Raw genomic sequence first — 19,786 nt, 5'->3', positions numbered from 1 at the left:
GCCCATTTTGTTGTTGGCCCGATCCAGTTTATGTTTCTTTTAATTTTTCAGTGCTAGCACACTGACAGTGAGGGTTCACCTAAGACATATTCATATCAGTTTTTTAGTTGTGGACAAATGGCTCGTGTATACGTTGGTAATCTTGATTCTCGGGTTTCAGAAGGAAAGCTTGAAATTCAGTTCTGAAACTTCGAAATTATTAGAAGAACATGGGCTGCAAGGAGACCACCAGGATATGTCTTCATTGATTTTATCCACATTAGAGATGCAAAGACTTCTATTACAGAGTTAGATGGTAATAATGGTTAGAGAGTTGAGTTCTCCCACGACTCTAGACACATTGTGGGACAAATCTGCACTAATGGTAATATCCCTATCACTACAAAGCCTCGAGCATGTGGTAAAATTGGTATGGCTTTAAAAGGTTATAGCTTTTTAGATTATTGATTCTGATGCTTCTAATCATATGACTTACTTTATTACTGAGTTGTCTTCTCCACCAGTGTCTTATGTCATTAATGTTAATGATGAGGTTTTTCTTGTATTAGGGAAATGGTTAGTTCGTATCACTCATATCTTAGAACTTCATAATGTTCTATATGTACCTGATTTATCACATCACTTGTTATATGTTCCCCAATTGAACACTGAGTCTCGATGCTCTATAACATTTTTTCCCATGTATATGATTTTTCAAGATCTTCTCACCATGGAAATACTCAGTCGGGGAGGATTTGAGGGGCAGATTGTTTCACCTGGATCAGACATATACATGATAGAAACCAAGAGCACAACCACACACCACTCTGACAACAAGTTCTAATCAGCTAAGTGAAATTTTGTTGTGGCATCGTCGATTGGGGCATTCATCTTTCCATGTCATAAAAAAAGAGTATGCCTTCTTTGTTTATTGATAAGCGCACTTTGTGCGACGTTCTTAACATATTTTTACTTCCATTTGTACTTTGCTTAGCTCTTATTATTGTAGTATATAGTCATTGAGTCGAGTTAGGAGTCTTTAGTGACGTTCGTTCCCTTTTGGTGCCAAAACGGGTGTAAAATACAGAAATTGTCGAGAGTACTATAGAGTAGTATTCCTTGTCGAACTAGGAAACCTAGTTTGGTTATGATTTTTTTTTTATTCGATATTTCTGTAACATATGTGATTTATATTTATTATTTCATTTCCTTATTTTCAGAATTAAATGTGAGATAATGACTTGGAAATTGAGGAAAGAAATAGAAGAAGAAGAAGGAAACAAAAGGAGAAAAAGGAAAGAAAATATTTAGTTTCTGAATGGGATGAAAAGGAAGAAGTATGCAGCCTCAAAGGAGGGAAGGTTCATCCGGCAATTAAAAGGAAAGAAGAAGAAAAGAAGGAAACAAAAGAAGAAAAAGGAAAGAAAGAACAAAGAGATAATTCTGAAGAATGCATGTGGTCTAGAAGAAGGGAGAATGCATGTGACCAACAAAGATGATCATCATTCAATCGAGAAGGAAAGAAAAGAAAAAAAAAAGGAAATACATGGATCAGCCCATTCAAAACCCTAGCAGCCCCTCCTCTCCTCATTCCTCTATAAAAGGCATGGCCTCCCTCACAATTCAGGATCTCCATTCTCTCACAAACAAAGCCGAATTGCTGCCCAAAAACATCCAGAAAATTCAAGCCAAAAACCTTCATCCATCATCACCAAGCCGTGCTCATCTTCCTCCTCCACCAATTCGAATTCATCATTGCTTCATCCTACAAGGTTTTCTAATGTGTGATTCATCCATGACTTGTAATCTTTCTTTTTATTTTCTGCAAATTTCGAATTCATTGTATGAATCATTGGATGTTATTTTCGGTTTCATATATGAAGAACATAAATTCAGACTTCTTTGGTTTTATGTTTTGATTGCATGAACTCATGAAATATGTGTATGTCGTGTGTAGCATCTATGGGCAGTAGGATTTCGAAATTAATTTAGGTTTTATTTCAATTAATTCCTTGAATTTGTACATCTAAATCAATGCTTGAGGAAGCCAAGGCCATGGTTCTCCTAAGGTTGCGATTTCATTCACCAAAGTGTTCATTGATTGAATATGCGCTTCGTGTTTCAATTATGGATACTTATATAGGGCTGTGATAGTTCTAGGAATTTGCATGTTTAATCAAGATGAGTGACGCCATGCTTGTGTAACATGTCTCCAATTAGACTTAATGTGCTTATGTGCTACTTTGTTGTTTAACTAGACGCTTCGTTATGTTGAACTCTCTTTAGCATATGTTTAGGATTGAACGCTTCGTTGATTCTAAATAAATAAGAAGTCTTAACGATTAGATGAACCGCTTCGGACTCTAATTAGAATTGGAATTGAAATGGACTTAAGAAGAATCGAAAATACTTGCTGCCTATATGTTGTTCTATGCATGTCATACATGTTTCTTGAGTAGAATTCGTGTTTTGGTTATGTGATGGATGGTTGATCAATTGTATATAAGTAATTTAGGATTTATTTTCAGTTGTAGTTTTAGAATCCAAATCAAATCCCCCAATAACATGATAAGTGTTGAGGCCCTTTTGATTCCCCGGACTGAACGATCCCTGCTTATTCTATACTAACGATGATGTTTTTCAGGGTATTTTATAGACGTTCTAACCGAACGATCTATCATTTATTGGTGTGGATGAGTCATCTATGCGTTGTGAAACATATGTCCTTACTAAGAGTCATCATTCTATCTATTATCCGAGTTGTTCTAAGAGTCATACTCATTTTGAATTAATTAATTCTGATGTTTGAGGACCTTCCAAAGAGCCTACAGTCATGAGTATGAGGTATTATATGTCGTTTATTGATGATTGCACTGGGGTGTCATGGGTTGTTCTCCTCCTGACCAAAGATGATGTTTTTCTTGTTTTTCAAGTTTTTCATACTCATGTCCAAACACATTATAATAGCGCCATTAGAGTTCTTCGTTCTGATAATGGGGGGGGGGAGTATGTCAACCGTGTCTTTCAAAATTTTTGTAAAAGTCAAGGGATTGCTCACCAAACCGTCCACAAATACCAAAGCAAAATGGAGTGTTCGAAAGGAAAAACCAACTTCTCCTTGATATGGCTCGTTCCATTCTCTTTAGTGCTCATATGCCTAAGTATCTCTAGGGTAATGTTGTAGTGGCTTTTGGTTATCTTATTAATCGTCTTCCATCTAGTGTCCTTCAAGAGAACACTCTTGTTCAGGTTCTTGCATCTCATGTCTACATTCTCTCTTTTCACAATATACATGACCGTGTTTTTGGTTGTGTGGCTTTTGTTCATGTTCCTAAAAGTCAAAAAGAAATCTAAGTTGGATCCTCAAGCGATCAAGTGTGTGTTTGTTGGTTATGGAAGTATTCAGAAGGGAAACAAATGTTATCATCCAGCCACCAAAAAGTATTATGTCACTATGGATGTTACTTTCTTTGAAGACATGTGTTATTTTACCTCTTCTAATACATCCCTTCAAGGGGAGAATTCATTTTTTGAAGAGCTATATCATGATGAGAGGGAGGAATCAGAAAGAGTCATTACCGGAGATACTTTGACTCCAGTAGCAGAAACTCATTTTGAGGTCGAAACTTGAGATAATCAGGTACCAACAGTGGTGGCAGACACCAATAGTTGAGAGCACAACTGCCCCTCCCGCCATCACTCATATCCTCGACCAACAACTTCCTGGTACAAAATATCACTCATCTAAGCTATGTCCATCCATTGGTACTAGTAGTGAGTCTGATAGTGGGCAATATGTGTTACCAAACAGGTTTACTAGAGGGGTCAACCCCCCAAAATATATGAACCTAGTTTACATACTAAGTCGAAATATCCAGTAGCCAACTATATGTCCACTGGGAGATTATCAAAGTCATATGAATCTTTTGTTAATCAAATATTTGTTGTATCAGTACCTAATAAAGTCCAAGATGCATTGGGGATTCAAAGTGGAGGAAAGCAATTGAGAAAGAGATGGAAGCATTGCAAAAAAATGCTACTTTGGAACTTGTACCTCCACCACATGGCAAGAAGGTTGTAAGGTGTCGTTGGGTGTTCATTCAGCATAATGTCGATGGATCAATAAGCCGGTATAAAACACGTCTTGTTGCGAAGGGGTTTACTCAAACAAATGGTATTTAATATGATATGACTTTTGCTCTTGTTGCAAAGATGATTACACTATCTGAGTTCTCCTTTCATTTTCTACTAGTTTGAATTGGCCACTCCTATTGAGCAAACCCATCATCTAGTAGAATATCCAAACCATACACCAACTGATCGAGCTCGCTATAAGAGATTAGTTGGGCACTTGATTTATTTGACCCATACTAGACCAGATATTGCTTATGCAGTGAGTGTAGTGAGCCAGTTCATGCATAATCCAAGTGAGAGTCACATGAATGTTATTGTAAGAATGTGAGGTACTTGATGTTAGCTCTAGGGAGAGGAGTAATGTTCTCTAAATACAACAACATTCTTGAGGTTAGGGACATGGGGTCGACATCAGGTTACTTTACCTTTGTGAGAGGTAATTTGGTCACATGGAAGAGTAAAAAGCATAAAGTTGTGGCATGATTGAGTGATGAGGCTGAGTATAGAGGTATGGCTCATGGAGTGTGTGAATTGTTGTGGCTGAGATATCTGCTACGTGATTTGGGTGTTAAGTTGAAAAGTGTTATGCAATTGTATTGTGATAACAAAGCAGTAATTGATATATCACAAAATCTAATACAACATGATCGTACTAAACACATGGAGGTGGATCATCACTTCATAAAAGAGAAGCTAGATGAAAAGATAATTAGTTTTCTTTTTGTCCCTACTGGAGAGAAGCTTGCATATATACTCACTAAATGAGTTTCTAAGAAGGTGTTTTATGACTAACTTAGCAAGTTGAGCATGGGTGATGTGCATGTGCCAACTTGAGGGGGAGTGTTAGTGTGAGTCATAACATGTAATTTATGGATGTACATCATATAGTTAGTATTTACCTATTTTGTATATGGTAATACGAAGTACGTAGGATTGTAGTATAATGTATTCTCTATTCGTAACGAATGGACCATAGACCAATTCCCAGTTTACTTGAGAGTATTGAATACACCCATACTTCTGAGTTTCATGCTACTCTTACTCCTACTAAGAGACATGTCAGATCTAGGGCATCCCAATTTGATTGAATAGGATGACAGTTTCTTATTCTGAATCTGTAAAATTATAATTTTGATCAAATCACACATCACAATATACTAGGCCTTCTAATTCTTTAAGAGGCTTATCTAAAAGATTCGCGATATAACTAGGAAGACGTTTCAAATACCATACGTGGGTTACTGGGCATGCCAATTTGATGTAGCCCATTTGATATCTTCGTATCCGAGAATCAACGAATTCAACTCCACACTGTTCACAAAATCTCGGGTCTTTTTTTTCATCTCCGATTACTCGATAATTTCCACAAGCACAAATCCCACTTTTTATAGGCCCAAAAATTCTTTCACAAAACAATCCGTCTTTTTCAGGTTTATTAGTTTTGTAATGAAAAGTATAGGGTTTTGTCACCTCCCCAACTATCTCTCCATTAGGTAGGATTTTTGTGCCCAAGCGCTTATTTGGTTAGGAGAAACGCTTTCAGTGTGAGATGATTAGATATCAGAAAATTTTTCTTCAAATCGTGTCTTATTTGACTTTTGTCGTAGAAGCGCATGCGCATAATACCCAAAACAAAAGTACCGGGATGGATTTATGCTTTTTTCAATACCCACAACTACAATAACTCAATCACACAACACACATCAAACAACAAAATGAAGGTAACCACTTGTCTCATGACTCGATTATCTTTATATAACTAAATTTATCACTATGTGTTGTGTTATCAATGACTTTTCATTTTTTAATTTCATCACACAATACATTTGAAATTTGTGTATTGTATAGAAATCTTTCATCAAATTTTCGCAAAATGCAAAACTATAGATAAGTCTCGGTTCAACAGAACATAGCTTTTTGGTTGTAGGATTTTAGTTTAGTGTTTAGAGTTTAGGATTTGGGGTTTTGAATAAGGGGCTAGGGTTTAGGGTTTCAAATTAAATTTAATTTTATGTTTAGTAAAAAAATGATATTATGAAATTATGACAAATAATTTTAAAATAAAATAAATTTAAAATTAATTGAATACAAAGTCAATATTGTGCCACATAGGTCATACTTGACTATTAAATAATATTCAAATAACGAAAATTCTTCAAAAAATCATAAAAATAGCTTAGGTGTCCGAAAATGTTGTCAAACACATTACACTCACACGATAGTATGCTCTACGCACCCGTATAAAAATTTCCGTAGATTTATTTTCGCGTAACACGGTTATCCTTAGGGAAGTATATAAAAAATCTATGATATGTACTTTATATTAAGGGTTGACCGGATCGATCAAGATCTAATAATTGTCGAAACTAAATGAAATTTGAACCTTAACTATAATTAACTATGGTGATCATATCCTACGGTCAATTTTTGAAAATATGGTCTACTCGATACAATTGATTTAGAATTGATAGAAGCACAAAGTTTAACGTTCTTAATATGATTATGTCATATTCTTACTCTTTGTTACCTCTTATTTAGTATGTTTTAGTTTTTTTTGTATGAATAATTGTCTAGGTAGAGCTTATATCAATTATGAGTGAATTGATGATGAAATCGTGTTAAGTGCTAAGAATCCTTGTTGAAATATGATTTTTTGTTCGAGTAGGATTCATTCTTTCGTATTTTTTTTGTTTCTAACATACCTATTCTTATTAGGAAATACAAATCCATGTTGGAGAAGGAAAGCAATCCTAGTTCCACAAGGAAAAAGGAGAAGAAAATACACTTAAAAGCTCAATCCATACAATAATCAGAGAGACTGATGTGTGGTAAATTTCATACTGATTTTTTAAGATTGTGTTTTTTTTACTGGTATATATGAATTGTTGTGTAACTAAAGTATAAAGCAAAATAGTTTAGGGCAGTTTTAAGTGTTTTGCAGAGTGTGTATGAGTAAAGAATGAATTTTGACTGAGGGGCTTGATAAAGCTTGTGAGTTTGATGTTTACTATTGTATAGGAACAAGCGACTCGAGTTTAGGGCATGGCTGACAGAAGTGAAACATGTAATGGCATTGTTCTTTAAAAGTTATGGTTGTGATTATTCTCTTACCATCGATCAGTTACGTGTTGGTTACATAAGTGTAAGGATAGTTGTTTTGTGTCTGTTTAGGTGAACCTGGAGCATTAGCCGAATTAGGAAGAGAAGCAGATGTTCAAATAGTAAGTGTTTTTGATTGGAATGCATTGTCTTTCTTCTTATTGTTTTGGCCTCTGATTAAGTTTGTGTCAGTGTATTGCTTTGTGATAAGGTGACTGGAGTGTACTACCTTTCTTGCATTTTAGTTTCACATTTGGAGCTGAGAAGCCCGTTTTTCGTCTTTTTCTTATAGGTTCATGGAATATCACAACACTGCTACATTCCCTTCCAAAAAGCAAGGTTCTAGTGTTCTGTTCTGTTAGTTTGTTCATTATGTTTTAGCTTTTCTAGATATGAAATAGCCGATACAGTTTTATTCATGTCTAAATGATGCAACTCCTTTTAGTGGGGACTGGGGAGTTGAGTGCAGATTTTGTATTCTTGTGAATTATGTAACTTATCCAGCAAGGAGCGGAGGATCTGCTTCAAATTCCCAATCTCCAAACTCAGGTAAGCATCCTTCGACATAATTATATAAAATGGTTTTAGATATACATAATTGTGCTCTGCAATTGACGTGATAATATTTGAAGACGTTTCTATGGCAGGTAAAGCAGAGACACTTATCGTACGGGGAGAGGAAAACCAGATCATTAGCGACAAGCTTGAAGTGGCGGACTAGTATAGGTATTACTGTATTAGTGACACTAGCCATAGGAATTATGGTTGCTAGTTTTATTTAGCATGCTAATAGCTTAGCTATTATTTTGTACTCCTCTTGAGTTGTATATTTGGATGATTCGATGTATGCATACTTGACTGATATGAAATCATGGATCTTTTGGTATGATGTGGTCACTGTTTTTGGATTTTGTTCTAATTGGATTTACCATATGAACAGAGTCACACAACATTAAAGTCAAATCACCAAGTTAAGTTAGTTGTTTAACTCCACCCTCATATAACCAAAAGTGTGACAAAGTATTAATTGCATAAGTAAGAAACGTACAACCAATCTATAAAATAAGTTTTGTTATACAACTGAAACATTCCACAACTAAATGAATCAAAAAACTAGTTGTATAAATGGAAGAATTTCAAGTAAATTATAAACAATATTTGTTGCATGACTTCATAAAGACAATTAATTGTAAAAATCAGTTAAACTAATTTATTGTCTGATAAGAAACACACAACAAATATTGTGATATGTATTTATTGTCTGAAAGTCATCTGTTGAGGAATTCTACCGAGAAATTATGTCGAGCATGCTACCGAGCATTCTGCCGAGCATTCTTCCGAGAGTTACACAACTTAATATAACATGTTGTATGAGTGTTTTCAATCAGACAACACCGCCATACACAACTGTTATGTCCTACTTCACACAACTGTGATCCACCGTTGTGTGGTGAAGTTGTTGTAGTAGTGACCGTTTGGTGGAGTGACTACATTCGCTTTTATGTTGTTTGTATCTCTTCCTTTCGTAGCTTGCCAAACGATCATCCGGAGTAGATGGTATTACACTTGCATCAGGCGCATTTGCAATGTGCTTGATCATTATGTGCCTTTTGACATGAGAAGGCAGAGAAGCTATATAGCTGACTTTGTTCTCATAGTGTTCGGCTTCACCAAATGTAGTAAAAACTAGAGTGAACCTATATTCACTATAATTGACTAATGGTAGATAATTAATTATTAACCATATCGCTTGTGCATGTACATTAGAAAGAATCATATATAACTGATAAATGATAATTAACCTAACAAATGTAATCAGCCTACATAAATATGATAAATCATAGATCATATCCTACATAATACGGTGATTGTTGCTCGATCATCATAGTCTCTATACATAATAGACACGATAACTGCTCAATTGTTATAAACCCTCAATCGTACATATAATAGAGGAAATGGAAATCTGGATTCTTCAAACTGAAACGTTAATGAAAAATGAAAAACAAATTCACCGTTTGACCTGAAGACTTGTTATAGTAGGTTCACAGATACCACTCGGTACCAAAAACGATTCCTGGTCGGCTGGTCTTTTTCCCCGTTTAATGTTACGAGTTGCCAGACGAAAAATTATTATATGTACTCAAAGACATAAACAATGCAATGACTCCTGTTCGAGACTCGGGACACTGCGTGAGCTTGTTTTTTGAAATTGTAGAGGTGCAACTTTTGTTGTACGTTTCATTTTCTTTGCCTTGTAGGGTTAATTGTAGCCGCCGGAGGGGAATTTTGATGACCAACAAACGAAAGAGCGCATGCAAAACCACATCAAGCACGTGTATTCCGGTCAGAGTTGTCGCCCAGACATAGACCTATCGTGGCAACTCACACCCATGCATTACAAAACTCCCCTCCGCGTGTCCTCCACTCCTCCCCAAAATAACCACCACCGGTCCACCGCCGCTCTTAGAAGTTAAAACCGCCAGCCTTGGTTTCCCTTTCTGGAAGGAAACTCATCAATCATCATCATCATCATGTCTCCATGGCAAGTCTTCGACCTTGTTTCTCACCATCTCGACCCCAAAACCCTAGCCATAGCCTCTTGCGTCTGCAAGTCATGGTTCTGTTGCATTTCCTCCGACCACATTTGGCAGCCCATTTGCACCACCCATTACCCTTCTCTCTCTAACCTTAAGCTCACAAACCCCGCCCTTCCCTACTACCGCCTCTACGCCATGGCCTCCGCCGCCGCCAAACGCCGTTTCGAGAGCCCATCCAAACCCTCCCTTGCCCTCCACGAGCTCATCTTCACAGTCAACATCATCAACGGCAACAACGTTGTTCTGTGTCTTCAGAAACCCGGGAACGAGCTAGTCGTGGATTGCAATGGGGTGTTCAAGTTCGATATTGACGTCCCCGACTACGAGTTTGAAGATGCGGCGTTTGAGTCGGTGAGAGTTACGTGGAGTGTGGTGTTGAAAGGGTGGAAAGGGGTGTTTAATATGTTGGAATGTCAAGGGAAGAGAGGAATAGTCGACTGGTGGTTCTGGGCGGAGCTGCCTTTGCCGGGGTGTTGCTCGAGCCTCGTCGATAGTGGTGTGGTGGCGGATATGAGGTTGGAGTTTACTGATTCAAAAAGGGGTCGAAACAATTTTGATGTTGGGCGGATCAACAAGGTGACCGTGGGCATGTTGAGTTCAGCAAAGTTGAGATATGTCGGTGTGGATGATGGTCTAAGATACTTGCAACATTTTCTTTGATATTAAGACAACAGCTCTCGATCAATCTTTTAGGGTTTATCTGTACAATATATTATGTTTATATACATGCAGCACTATGTATTTGCCACTTTGTCATTTTATGAAAATTTAGTTTAGTGTTCTAGCTATGCATATATGATTGAATGATTGATATAAACGCAAAGAAGTACGTGGCTTGCGAGGTTAATTACTGATGATGAATTCTGTTGAGTAAATTATTTGAAGCAGCTGCAGGTTATACGTTCTAATCGTTTCTCATGTTCAAATCATGAGACGTATGTGTAAAAGCATGATGGGAAATACGTACTGTTGGTTTTGAAAAATAATGATGAAGAAAAATAGCATTGCGTACCCGTACGTGCAAACCAAATAAACCATCGGAGTCGCCAGATTTGGATAGCCAAGAATCTTATTTAGATGCTCAAGTCGAGCAATATTAGAACATTGTTGGTCCCATACACATAGTCGACCTGATCGCTAAGGGCATAATTCCACAACTCATCTTTGCATAGCTAGTTAGCTACCACAACTCATCTATGTTATTCTTTGTTTGGTACCTGAAGCCGCAGGTGAATAGCTACAATGTTTTGCAGCTTTCAAGTCCGATTCCCTCGATTTTTATTCAGTATTAAGTGTAAACCTTAAGCTGCAGATATAAACTTTCCGACTCTCATTGGTTGTCACCGATGCAAAATCCACTTACATAGATTGCTACGGAGATGTGTTCTTCAAGCAAATATGATTTAACTTCCCTGGTGACTTGGATTCAAAGGCGCTGAACTGTCTGGAGGATCGATGGTCTTACTTTAGGAATTATTACAAACAAAACTGATTGAGGAAAAGTAATTAAGTACCAAGAGCTGCAATAAAGGAGTTATATGACCTTATAACTTATGTCTCCCCTTTTAACATATGTGTGAAAAAGGGATGTTCTCCGCCAATCTTCAACCCCCTTAGGTTGAGTCAAGGTGCATCTTATCACAGCCGTGTTCGGTTGAACATCTTCCTCTAAATCATCTTCAGCTGGGATTTCAGGGTCATAAACTTCTTCCTCTAGGTCTACTTGAACATTAGCCTCTCCTTCTGTGCTAGCGGCAAATAGACTTCGTAATTGCTCTTTAGTTGGGCATTGACCAGCATAATGGCCATAACCTTGACACTTATAGCACCGTGCGAGTCCTTCTCCCCGATTGCTAGATTGTACTCCCTTTCCCCTCTCAGTTTTCACCAGGGAATTGGCAGCATTAGAACCACTAGAATATGGAGATGATTTAGTGCCGGAAGCACTAGGACGAAATTCAAGATTCCGTTGGTCAAACCGCCTTTGCACAGGGGCTGTGGGACTTTTTAAATAACGTTCCAATTCCAGCACAATTTGATAGGCTCGCTCCAACGAATATACCTCATGAGGAATCAACTCCCTTTGAAGTTCTGGACGAATGCCGGTTCTGAAACGGGCAAGGGTTACAAATGGATCTTCAATTATGTTACATCTCACCATAAATTCTTCAAACTTATCGATATACTCCACAGCTGCCATGCCTCCTTGATGAAGGGATTGCCACTGGTCCAGCAAACGTTGTTGGTAAGCCAAGGGAACATACTTCTCCTTCAGCCTTTCTTTCATCTCATCCCATTCTGTAACAGGTTCTTCACCTGCCCTTGCAAGTCGCATTTCCAAACCAGTCCACCATTCCCTCGCTTTGCCCACCAACTTCATCTTTGCAAAGCGCACCTTTCGAGCTTCTGACAATTCATACCAATCAAAATAATGGTCCATGTCTGAAATCCAATCCAAACATACCTTTCATTCAGTTGGCCATCAAAGTTTGGAGCTTCAACTTTAATAGACCTCAAAGCTTTCTCTTCAGGATCATATCCATCTTGCCCATTAATATTCCGAAGGGGCTGCTGCCTGCGAGCAATCCTTCTAGGTTGTGGTCTCCGTCCTCCGCCTACACTCTTCTTCATTGAGAATGGAGGCTACAAGTTCTGCCAAACGCCGGTCAGAGGCTGCTGCATGGTCTTGCATTCTTGTCTCAATATGTCCAAGTTGAGCGAGTACGGCTTCCAAGGTTTTAGCCACAGTTTCAGCATCCATGGCTGAATGGGATTTCTATGGGCTGGAGCTAGCAATACTAGAGCTTGTCCAGCTCTGATACCAAAACTGATGCAGCACAGTAGCTGCTTAGGAACCTAGATCACAAGCTCTAAGAACTGTAGGTTAAGCACACTAATTTTAGGATTCACTCCCAGGCTTCACACCTTAGTATAGGCTTCACACCCAAAACACTATAATTTGGGAATCTCTCCCAGGTTTCTCACCTTAATCCTATCACAGGAAAATTCAGTAAACACTGATATTCTTATTCAACATAGCATATCTCAGCCCATTGGCTTTTACAATTATTTATACTAGGTTCTATAACTGACACTAACTAGCTTTTAAGACTCTTTAGGACTTTTGAAATTCAGAAACTGAAACATAAAAGACCTAATAAATAAAAACTTAATACTCCTAAACTGAACAGAAACAAAAAGACACAAGTAAACTCTTGAAATAACACTAAGCCTAAAAACTCTTTCGATCAGACTTATTTTCAACTGCTAATTAAAATCCTGATCAATAAATCAACCATAAAGAGAGGTAATGATCAGCTGCTCTAGTTTTTTTATCTCTTCCATTCATAAACCTTGAAGGGGTTGGCATGATGTCCTCATACCCTCTACTGGGTATATGGTTACTAAATAAGTCAGAACTGTAGTAACATGCATACCCTCTACTGATCTTAAATCTAAGTCTGTAAGGTAACGTCTAAGTGGTCAAACATAAGCTAACACACAACCAGATATCTCAGAGAAAAAAGAGTAACAAAATTGATTTAGGCACTGGCTAAAATTTTTACAGAAAATAAAGGTTGATAAAATACCAAATCACACACACACACACACACACACACACACACACACATAAAGAATCTAGGCGTGAAAAGTTTCCTTTGGAGAAGACAAAAAAAAATAGAAGAGAGAATTGGGTTAAAGTGTTGCAGACGAGACATTTATATCTACAAACGAAACTAGCAAACTATTGAGATACGTGCAGTGGAATTTTTTTATCTCTGTAGCAAGCAAAAGAAATGCAACATGTAGTGAAGATGTAGATAGAAAGGATGATATGTATGATCCTACACCCATTTAAGTGTCTCACAGCTAATAATGAGGCATTGGAGTTGTTGCACAAGTTATTTATTTAGTCAATGGAATACCTAGTTCTTGTTCTCTTGATGACTATTCTAATCCGATTGCATCACACTAAGTTGACTCCTTGTCAAAATATTCAACTTCAAATGAGCTCAAAATCCCTGGAATGACTGCAGGTGAGAACCGATATGACTCATTCCTTTGCAGCAGCGACCACAACCTGATAATACTCATAATATATGAGCAGCAAAAACAACCTTCCGCACAACTATTGCTGGCAAAGAATTGAGACTTCAGATAGAGTGTAAAAGGAAAAATACTTAAGATAGAAACTTTGATAAGACAAGGCATTGAAACTCATGCCTCTGAGATTACAAGGATTGGATCTAACCTTGGCCTTAACAAGCATGACTGAGCATTTTCAGATTGGTTTCTTAGAACTGGTTTCTTTGAATATTAAACCCTGGCACCGCATAAACAATTATCATGAAAAATTAATTAGTCTAGTCAGAGGGTACAATGTTCAGCAGATCTAACAGAATATCATAATCAATGCATTCAATGGTTTACAAATATACTGACATTCATTTTCTCGGTATTTCATTTTGTTGCTTTGTCCTTAGTCTCTATCAACTCATCATACTCCAGCAATATATGGAGTTTACGCTGTTGTCAATTCTCACCTCAACAATTCAGTAAAGCTAAATAACCATTTCTTATTGTGTGAAATGATATATATGTTGGCTGAAAATTTGAAGATATATCTATATGTTATAACTTATAACCTAAAGATTGGACGGTGGAGATATGAAAATTCGATCGAAAAGTTGGTCTTATTGTGAAATCCGCACCATAAGAATAAATAAGGACCTCCTTGTCCAAAACAAGTAACAAAATCTTCATGTTTACATTTTAGTAATTGAACAGTGTTCCTTCCATTTCCTTGCATCATCTATCCAGTGGAATATTGTAAAAGCTCGACCTAGTCATTTTAATCCGACACTACTAAGTGGTTTCTGTGAGTACTAATGGCATCAAAGAAGACACTTACCAAGTCTGCAACTGCACACGGAGCAAGTATTATTGGAGTTACAGGGGTCAACCGTAAATAAATTTGAATGACTTCTACATCATCCAGAATTCATCGTGTGACTGCCATAGTTGCAATGTCGGTGAAAACCCGAAATTGATGTGAAATCTGTACAGAAGAGAACACCCAATCAGGTTGTAGAAAATTAAATGAAACAAGTTGGCCAGAGTTACACCTTTATACTTATGAATTTACTTTAAATTTCAGTCATTTAGTCCCTTGTCGAGAACCTACCACCTGTCAATAGATCTCTGTAAGGCAAGAATTCGGTTGCCTCAGCAGTAGCATTTTGATTTGTCTTAGTGAAGATAAAAGAAGTTCATGTTTGGGAACAGACCTGTAAAAGTACCAAGTCAAACAATACCCACCAATAGAACTGAACAGAATAGTCCCCACTAAGAATTGAAAAGAAAGAAAGAAAGAAAAAAAAAAGGGCAAGCAGAGGGAGAGCCAAATTTGTAAAGTAATGTAACACATTCTCTGCAGAAAATCTTTATCAACAAGCTCATATCTTCTTGATTTTAAATTACTGTTACTCCTACATTTGGAGATAGTTTTTACACCCAGTAATCAGATCAGCCACCAAAACTCAGAAAAGATAAAATATTCTTGATTTGCAAAGACATTTGAATCCATATTCTACTCTATATTGGAATTAATAGTAGTTCATCTAGAGCAATACTCATATTTCAGACTCAGAAGACCTATAAACCTATATACTACATTTTGAACTTTCCCTGTGCTAGTATTGACATCTTACCAACTATCAGATTCTTGCAATAGCAATAATGACAAAAAAAAAACTCCTCAACATATGAAATACTACAGCTGAAAATTTTCAAATACAAAATGTCAATACAACTTAAATTACATGCGACAACAATATGCATTCCATTCAATGAAAGAGGGTGCATGTATGTAGATAGATATATTTTCTGCCTATCAGTGATTATTCAGGAAATGATTATGTACTCGCATGTATACAACCAATATATGACAAAACTACATGTTTCCTATCCTTCTTTCATATAAAGATTCATAAAAAAAAAAAAAGATTAGTTTCAACCAAAAAGTATGTTCAACAGCTAAAATTAGAGCAAGGACATAAAAACATATAGGGAAGAGAAATCTGATTTATGTACCATCTGGTCATCTTGAAACATCATTTCCGCAGCTTTCTAATCTTTTGTAAGTTGACCTGTCTTTAGTGTAAAAAAACCCCAAAGCTTCATTGACCATATCAACCCCACAAATACCGCTGTGCTTCATTTCATCAAATAACTCAATTGCTCTGTCAACATTGCGGAGCCTACAGTACCCAGTGATGAGAACAGTGTAAGTCACCACATCAGGGGTAACATTTTTATTCTTCATTTCCTCAAACAAGAAACTGGCATAATCCATGCGAGAAGACTTGCAAAAACCATCTATTAAACACGTATAGGTGATGGCATTGGGTAAGTGGTTTTTGCTCAACATTTCTTTGAACAATACCCATGCCTTCTTCGTGTCTCCCATTCTACAAAATCCAGCAATCAGAGACGTATATGAAATCACATCTGCGACTAAACCCCTATGACTCATTTCCCTGAACATGTTATAAGCTTCACATATTTTGCCTCTACGGCAGAACATATTGATAAGGATGGTATATGTGACAGTATTGGGCATGAGACCAGCTTTGAGCATTCCTCTGTACACCATGTAAGCCTTCTTTGAATTTGACACATTTCCGAAACCATGTATAACAGTATTGTAATTTGCAACTTCTGGGAGTATATTCCTTCTAAACATGTGAGGGAATAGTTCCCATGCTTTTTGTGGTTTTCCTTGCTTGCACAAATTGTTGAGGACTGCATTATAAGTATACGAGTTAGGGCTTATGCCTTGATGATACAGCTCGTAGATAAAGCTCAAGGCTTCCTCCAAGTGCCCTTCCCTGCAATACCCATCAACAATGAGAGTGCATGTGATAGTATCAGGGCACACACCGGCAGCCTCCAGATTACGATATATATGTAGCATATGATCTATCAATCCAAGTTTGCAAAGACCATATATGAGTGAACTATAGCTAACCAAAGAAGGTTTTATTTTACAAAGCTCCATTTCCTCAAACAGATCAAGAGCTTTCTCTATATCCCCTTCCTTGCAAAATCCATCTATCAATATGGTGTAGCAATAGACATCTGGCACCATCCCATAGCTCTTCATTTCGCCCAACACTTTTAGAGCTTCATACATTTCCCCTTTTTGGCAAAGCCCACGGAGAATAGCATTATAACAATAACTATTGAGGGGTTGGTCTCTGTGCTGCATGTTTCGGATGAAATTCAAAGCAAACTCCACATATCCAGCTTTACAAAGACCATGAATGTACTTTGAATATATCACTGCAGTTGGGTGGTTCCCTCTCTGCACCATGTCTTGAAGAATGTCAGTTGCTTGACTGATATCCAAATTCTGAAGTGGATATCCTTTACAGAAAAAGTTCATCATAACTGTGTAAGTGTCAACATTAGGAGATGGCCCAGAGTTTTTCAAACATTCAAATAAGCTTCTAAGACATTCCAGTTTGTTTGCCTCTGCCAAACACTTGAGCAGGATATTACAAGACCGTATGTGTGGCTCACGACCCATCTTTCTGATCTTCAGAAACACATCCACAGCATTCTCAAGCATTGAGTTGTCAGAAAAAGCCATCATTAGTGCATCAAATACAACAAGTGATCTCACCCCACTCTGAGGTGAATCCAATAAATATGGGAACAGAGTAAACGCATCATGCTTAGCTTCTCGATAATAGCATACAACTTGTGTAAGCAAAGCCTGCACTTCCATTTGCATTCCCACCAATGCAAATTCATGAAGAATAATCCGAAAGGCATTTAAAGAATGAGAAAAGCCATGCTCTTTCACGGTCTTGGAGAACCTTGCTCCCTTTGCAACCTCCCAATTCAAAGTTTTCAACACTCTGACAACAAAAGGATACAATTTTTTCTTTCTCTGAGTAGAAAACCTTTTACCCAAACCTCTAATTTCCTGAACTGCAAAAGCCTCAAAGGGTAATGGATGTTTGACAAACACATGGTCCTCCAGCAACAATGCAGAAGCAGCAGCGGCAGAATACACTCTGACAAAACAGACAGAATTTCGGAGACATGCCGATTCAACCAAACATGATTTGAACATGGGCAGCTACCCATTACTAAACTGTCAAAGTTGTTTCAAGTGCCTTGTCCCACTCTCTGGGTGTTGAAAGACATATAGCAAGCCTGTGAGAAATGAGAATCAAACTAGATTGCAAAAGGGTTGTAAAATCTAAAAGAAACAAGTATCTCACGAATAAGATGGTGACTTGAAGTTTCTCTTTTCCTGACAATAGATTCACCAGATAATTTTACTTTAAGTTTACTTATTTTTGATTAGTAACCAAACTGAAGAAGCTAAGATGTCATCAAAAGAGTTGTTAAATATAAGCAAAATCTTCAACCCAGATGTTCAGAGAGAGGAAAGCTCATATAATTGCACTAGAAACCTAAGGAAGGAGATTAAACTTACCAAAAGATGGTAGAAGAGCTCACAAGAGCTCGACATCGGCGCCAGAAACCAATGGAAGGGTCAAACTGCCTCTTTTCCCGACGGCAGCGCTGCGACGGAGAAGAAGTCGGGCGGTGATGGTTTCGGCGGCTGGGTTCTTAAGAGCTCGGTTTTGGATTTTTAAGAGAAAAAGACTGGCTCTTTTTAAGGCCCGAAAACAAATACCTAAACTGAAAATAAATTTTTCAAAAAACATTTATAATGTTCTCTGAGAATTATTATTATACTCTTGTGTATGTCTAATCTTATGAAATTTCATGTTAGAGATAGATTCGTATTTCTGTAGTAGATTAAAATTCTGAATCATACGAGATAGTCATTATGTAATATTTATATATAGTCATTCATATCATTCAATAAAGAGACAGTTATTCATCTTGCACCACGTTATCACGTACTTTGTCTTAAAATTCTGAACTTTTAGAGCCCTTGAAAACCCTTTTTTTTTCGCCGGCCGCCCTTGTTTCCAGCCTCCGGTTTTCCGTCGACACTCCTCGTCAGCGACTGCCTTGCACGGCCCCGCATCTCTGGCAACCCCATGCAGCCCCTGCAGTCCCTGCCGACCCTGCAGACCCCCCGCAGTCCTTGCACGCAACCTCGCAGCTCCGCAGGGCCTCCTACGCATTCACTCCTAAAAATTAACTTTTTGCCCCGCAAGACCCCGCATCAAAGCATTCAAATTACTCATCCGGTATATTCACGTAAGCAACGTGAACTTAACAAGCAACATATTCACTCAAGATAAACTACTCTCGTCTTCTCCACACCTTCAAATGTAATTTTTAATTAAGGTTTCCGCTTTTGAACGTATAGATATATTATATCGGGCAATATTCGCCTTACTTCAATCTCTCGTTGTTCTTATACCACAAATGAGGCCAAACGAGGGGATTCGCCACTCTTATATTTGGTCGATGTTTTTCGTGTGACGGTTCTGGGGGAGTCACAATTGTTTTGAAAGGAAAGTTAATCGATTTCGGGTGGTCGCCTGACTGCACCACTGTTTTAGGTGCGATTGTGAGTATTATCGTTTGCATCGATTTTTCTTGTGACCATATACATCACCCCTTCTAAAACCTTTTATACTTGAATCTAATTGATTTCATAGTCATTTTGTAAATGTCATCGCCATCGCGACCGGATTTTGGCCTTCTTGATCTTGAAGGCAAGGAATACCACCGTTGGGTTTCCGACATGTAGCTCGCTTTTGAGAGCCGAGGGATTCAAGGCATGTTTGCTGACCCTCCTGCTATTTTCCCACCTATGACCAAGATTTATCATTCTTTTTTATATTGGTGTAAATTAATTGAAAAATTGTCTCTAAAAATTAAGTTTTTCAATTCGATATGTAATATAAGGACAATTTTGAAAAACAAGTGTGTGAAATAAGTAAGTTTAATCTTAAATTTAAAATGTAAGGTGA

The 19,786-nt window shown here is 37.6% G+C and overlaps 2 protein-coding genes across 7 annotated transcripts; one reads left to right on the top strand and one right to left on the bottom strand.

Annotated features, from left to right (window-relative positions):
• Positions 1-9,739: 9,739 nt before the first annotated feature.
• LOC126800720 (probable F-box protein At5g04010) lies at positions 9,740-10,503 on the top strand. The gene has a single exon (XM_050528128.1). It carries the CDS (start codon positions 9,747-9,749, stop codon positions 10,470-10,472), a length of 726 nt encoding a protein of 241 aa, XP_050384085.1. The 5' UTR covers positions 9,740-9,746; the 3' UTR covers positions 10,473-10,503.
• A 2,703-nt stretch (positions 10,504-13,206) lies between these two features.
• Positions 13,207-18,459, bottom strand: LOC126797697 (pentatricopeptide repeat-containing protein At1g62914, mitochondrial-like). Of its 6 annotated transcripts, none has more exons than XM_050524389.1 (6): positions 18,325-18,459; positions 15,906-18,038; positions 14,998-15,100; positions 14,725-14,871; positions 14,065-14,136; positions 13,207-13,964 (listed from the first exon to the last, which is right to left on the bottom strand). In XM_050524389.1, the coding sequence occupies exon 2, from the start codon at positions 17,953-17,955 to the stop codon at positions 15,913-15,915; it is 2,043 nt and encodes a 680-aa protein (XP_050380346.1). In that variant the 5' UTR covers positions 17,956-18,038; positions 18,325-18,459; the 3' UTR covers positions 13,207-13,964; positions 14,065-14,136; positions 14,725-14,871; positions 14,998-15,100; positions 15,906-15,912. The 6 variants fall into 6 exon arrangements, with proteins under 6 accessions (XP_050380346.1, XP_050380344.1, XP_050380347.1 ...); XM_050524387.1 differs by having other exon boundaries at positions 13,207-13,947; XM_050524390.1 differs by having other exon boundaries at positions 13,207-13,941.
• Positions 18,460-19,786: the final 1,327 nt, after the last annotated feature.

This window comes from Argentina anserina, chromosome 6 (assembly GCF_933775445.1).
Source record: "Argentina anserina chromosome 6, drPotAnse1.1, whole genome shotgun sequence".
NCBI classification, from domain to species: domain Eukaryota; kingdom Viridiplantae; phylum Streptophyta; class Magnoliopsida; order Rosales; family Rosaceae; genus Argentina; species Argentina anserina.
This window is presented reverse-complemented; position numbering and strand designations above follow the sequence as displayed.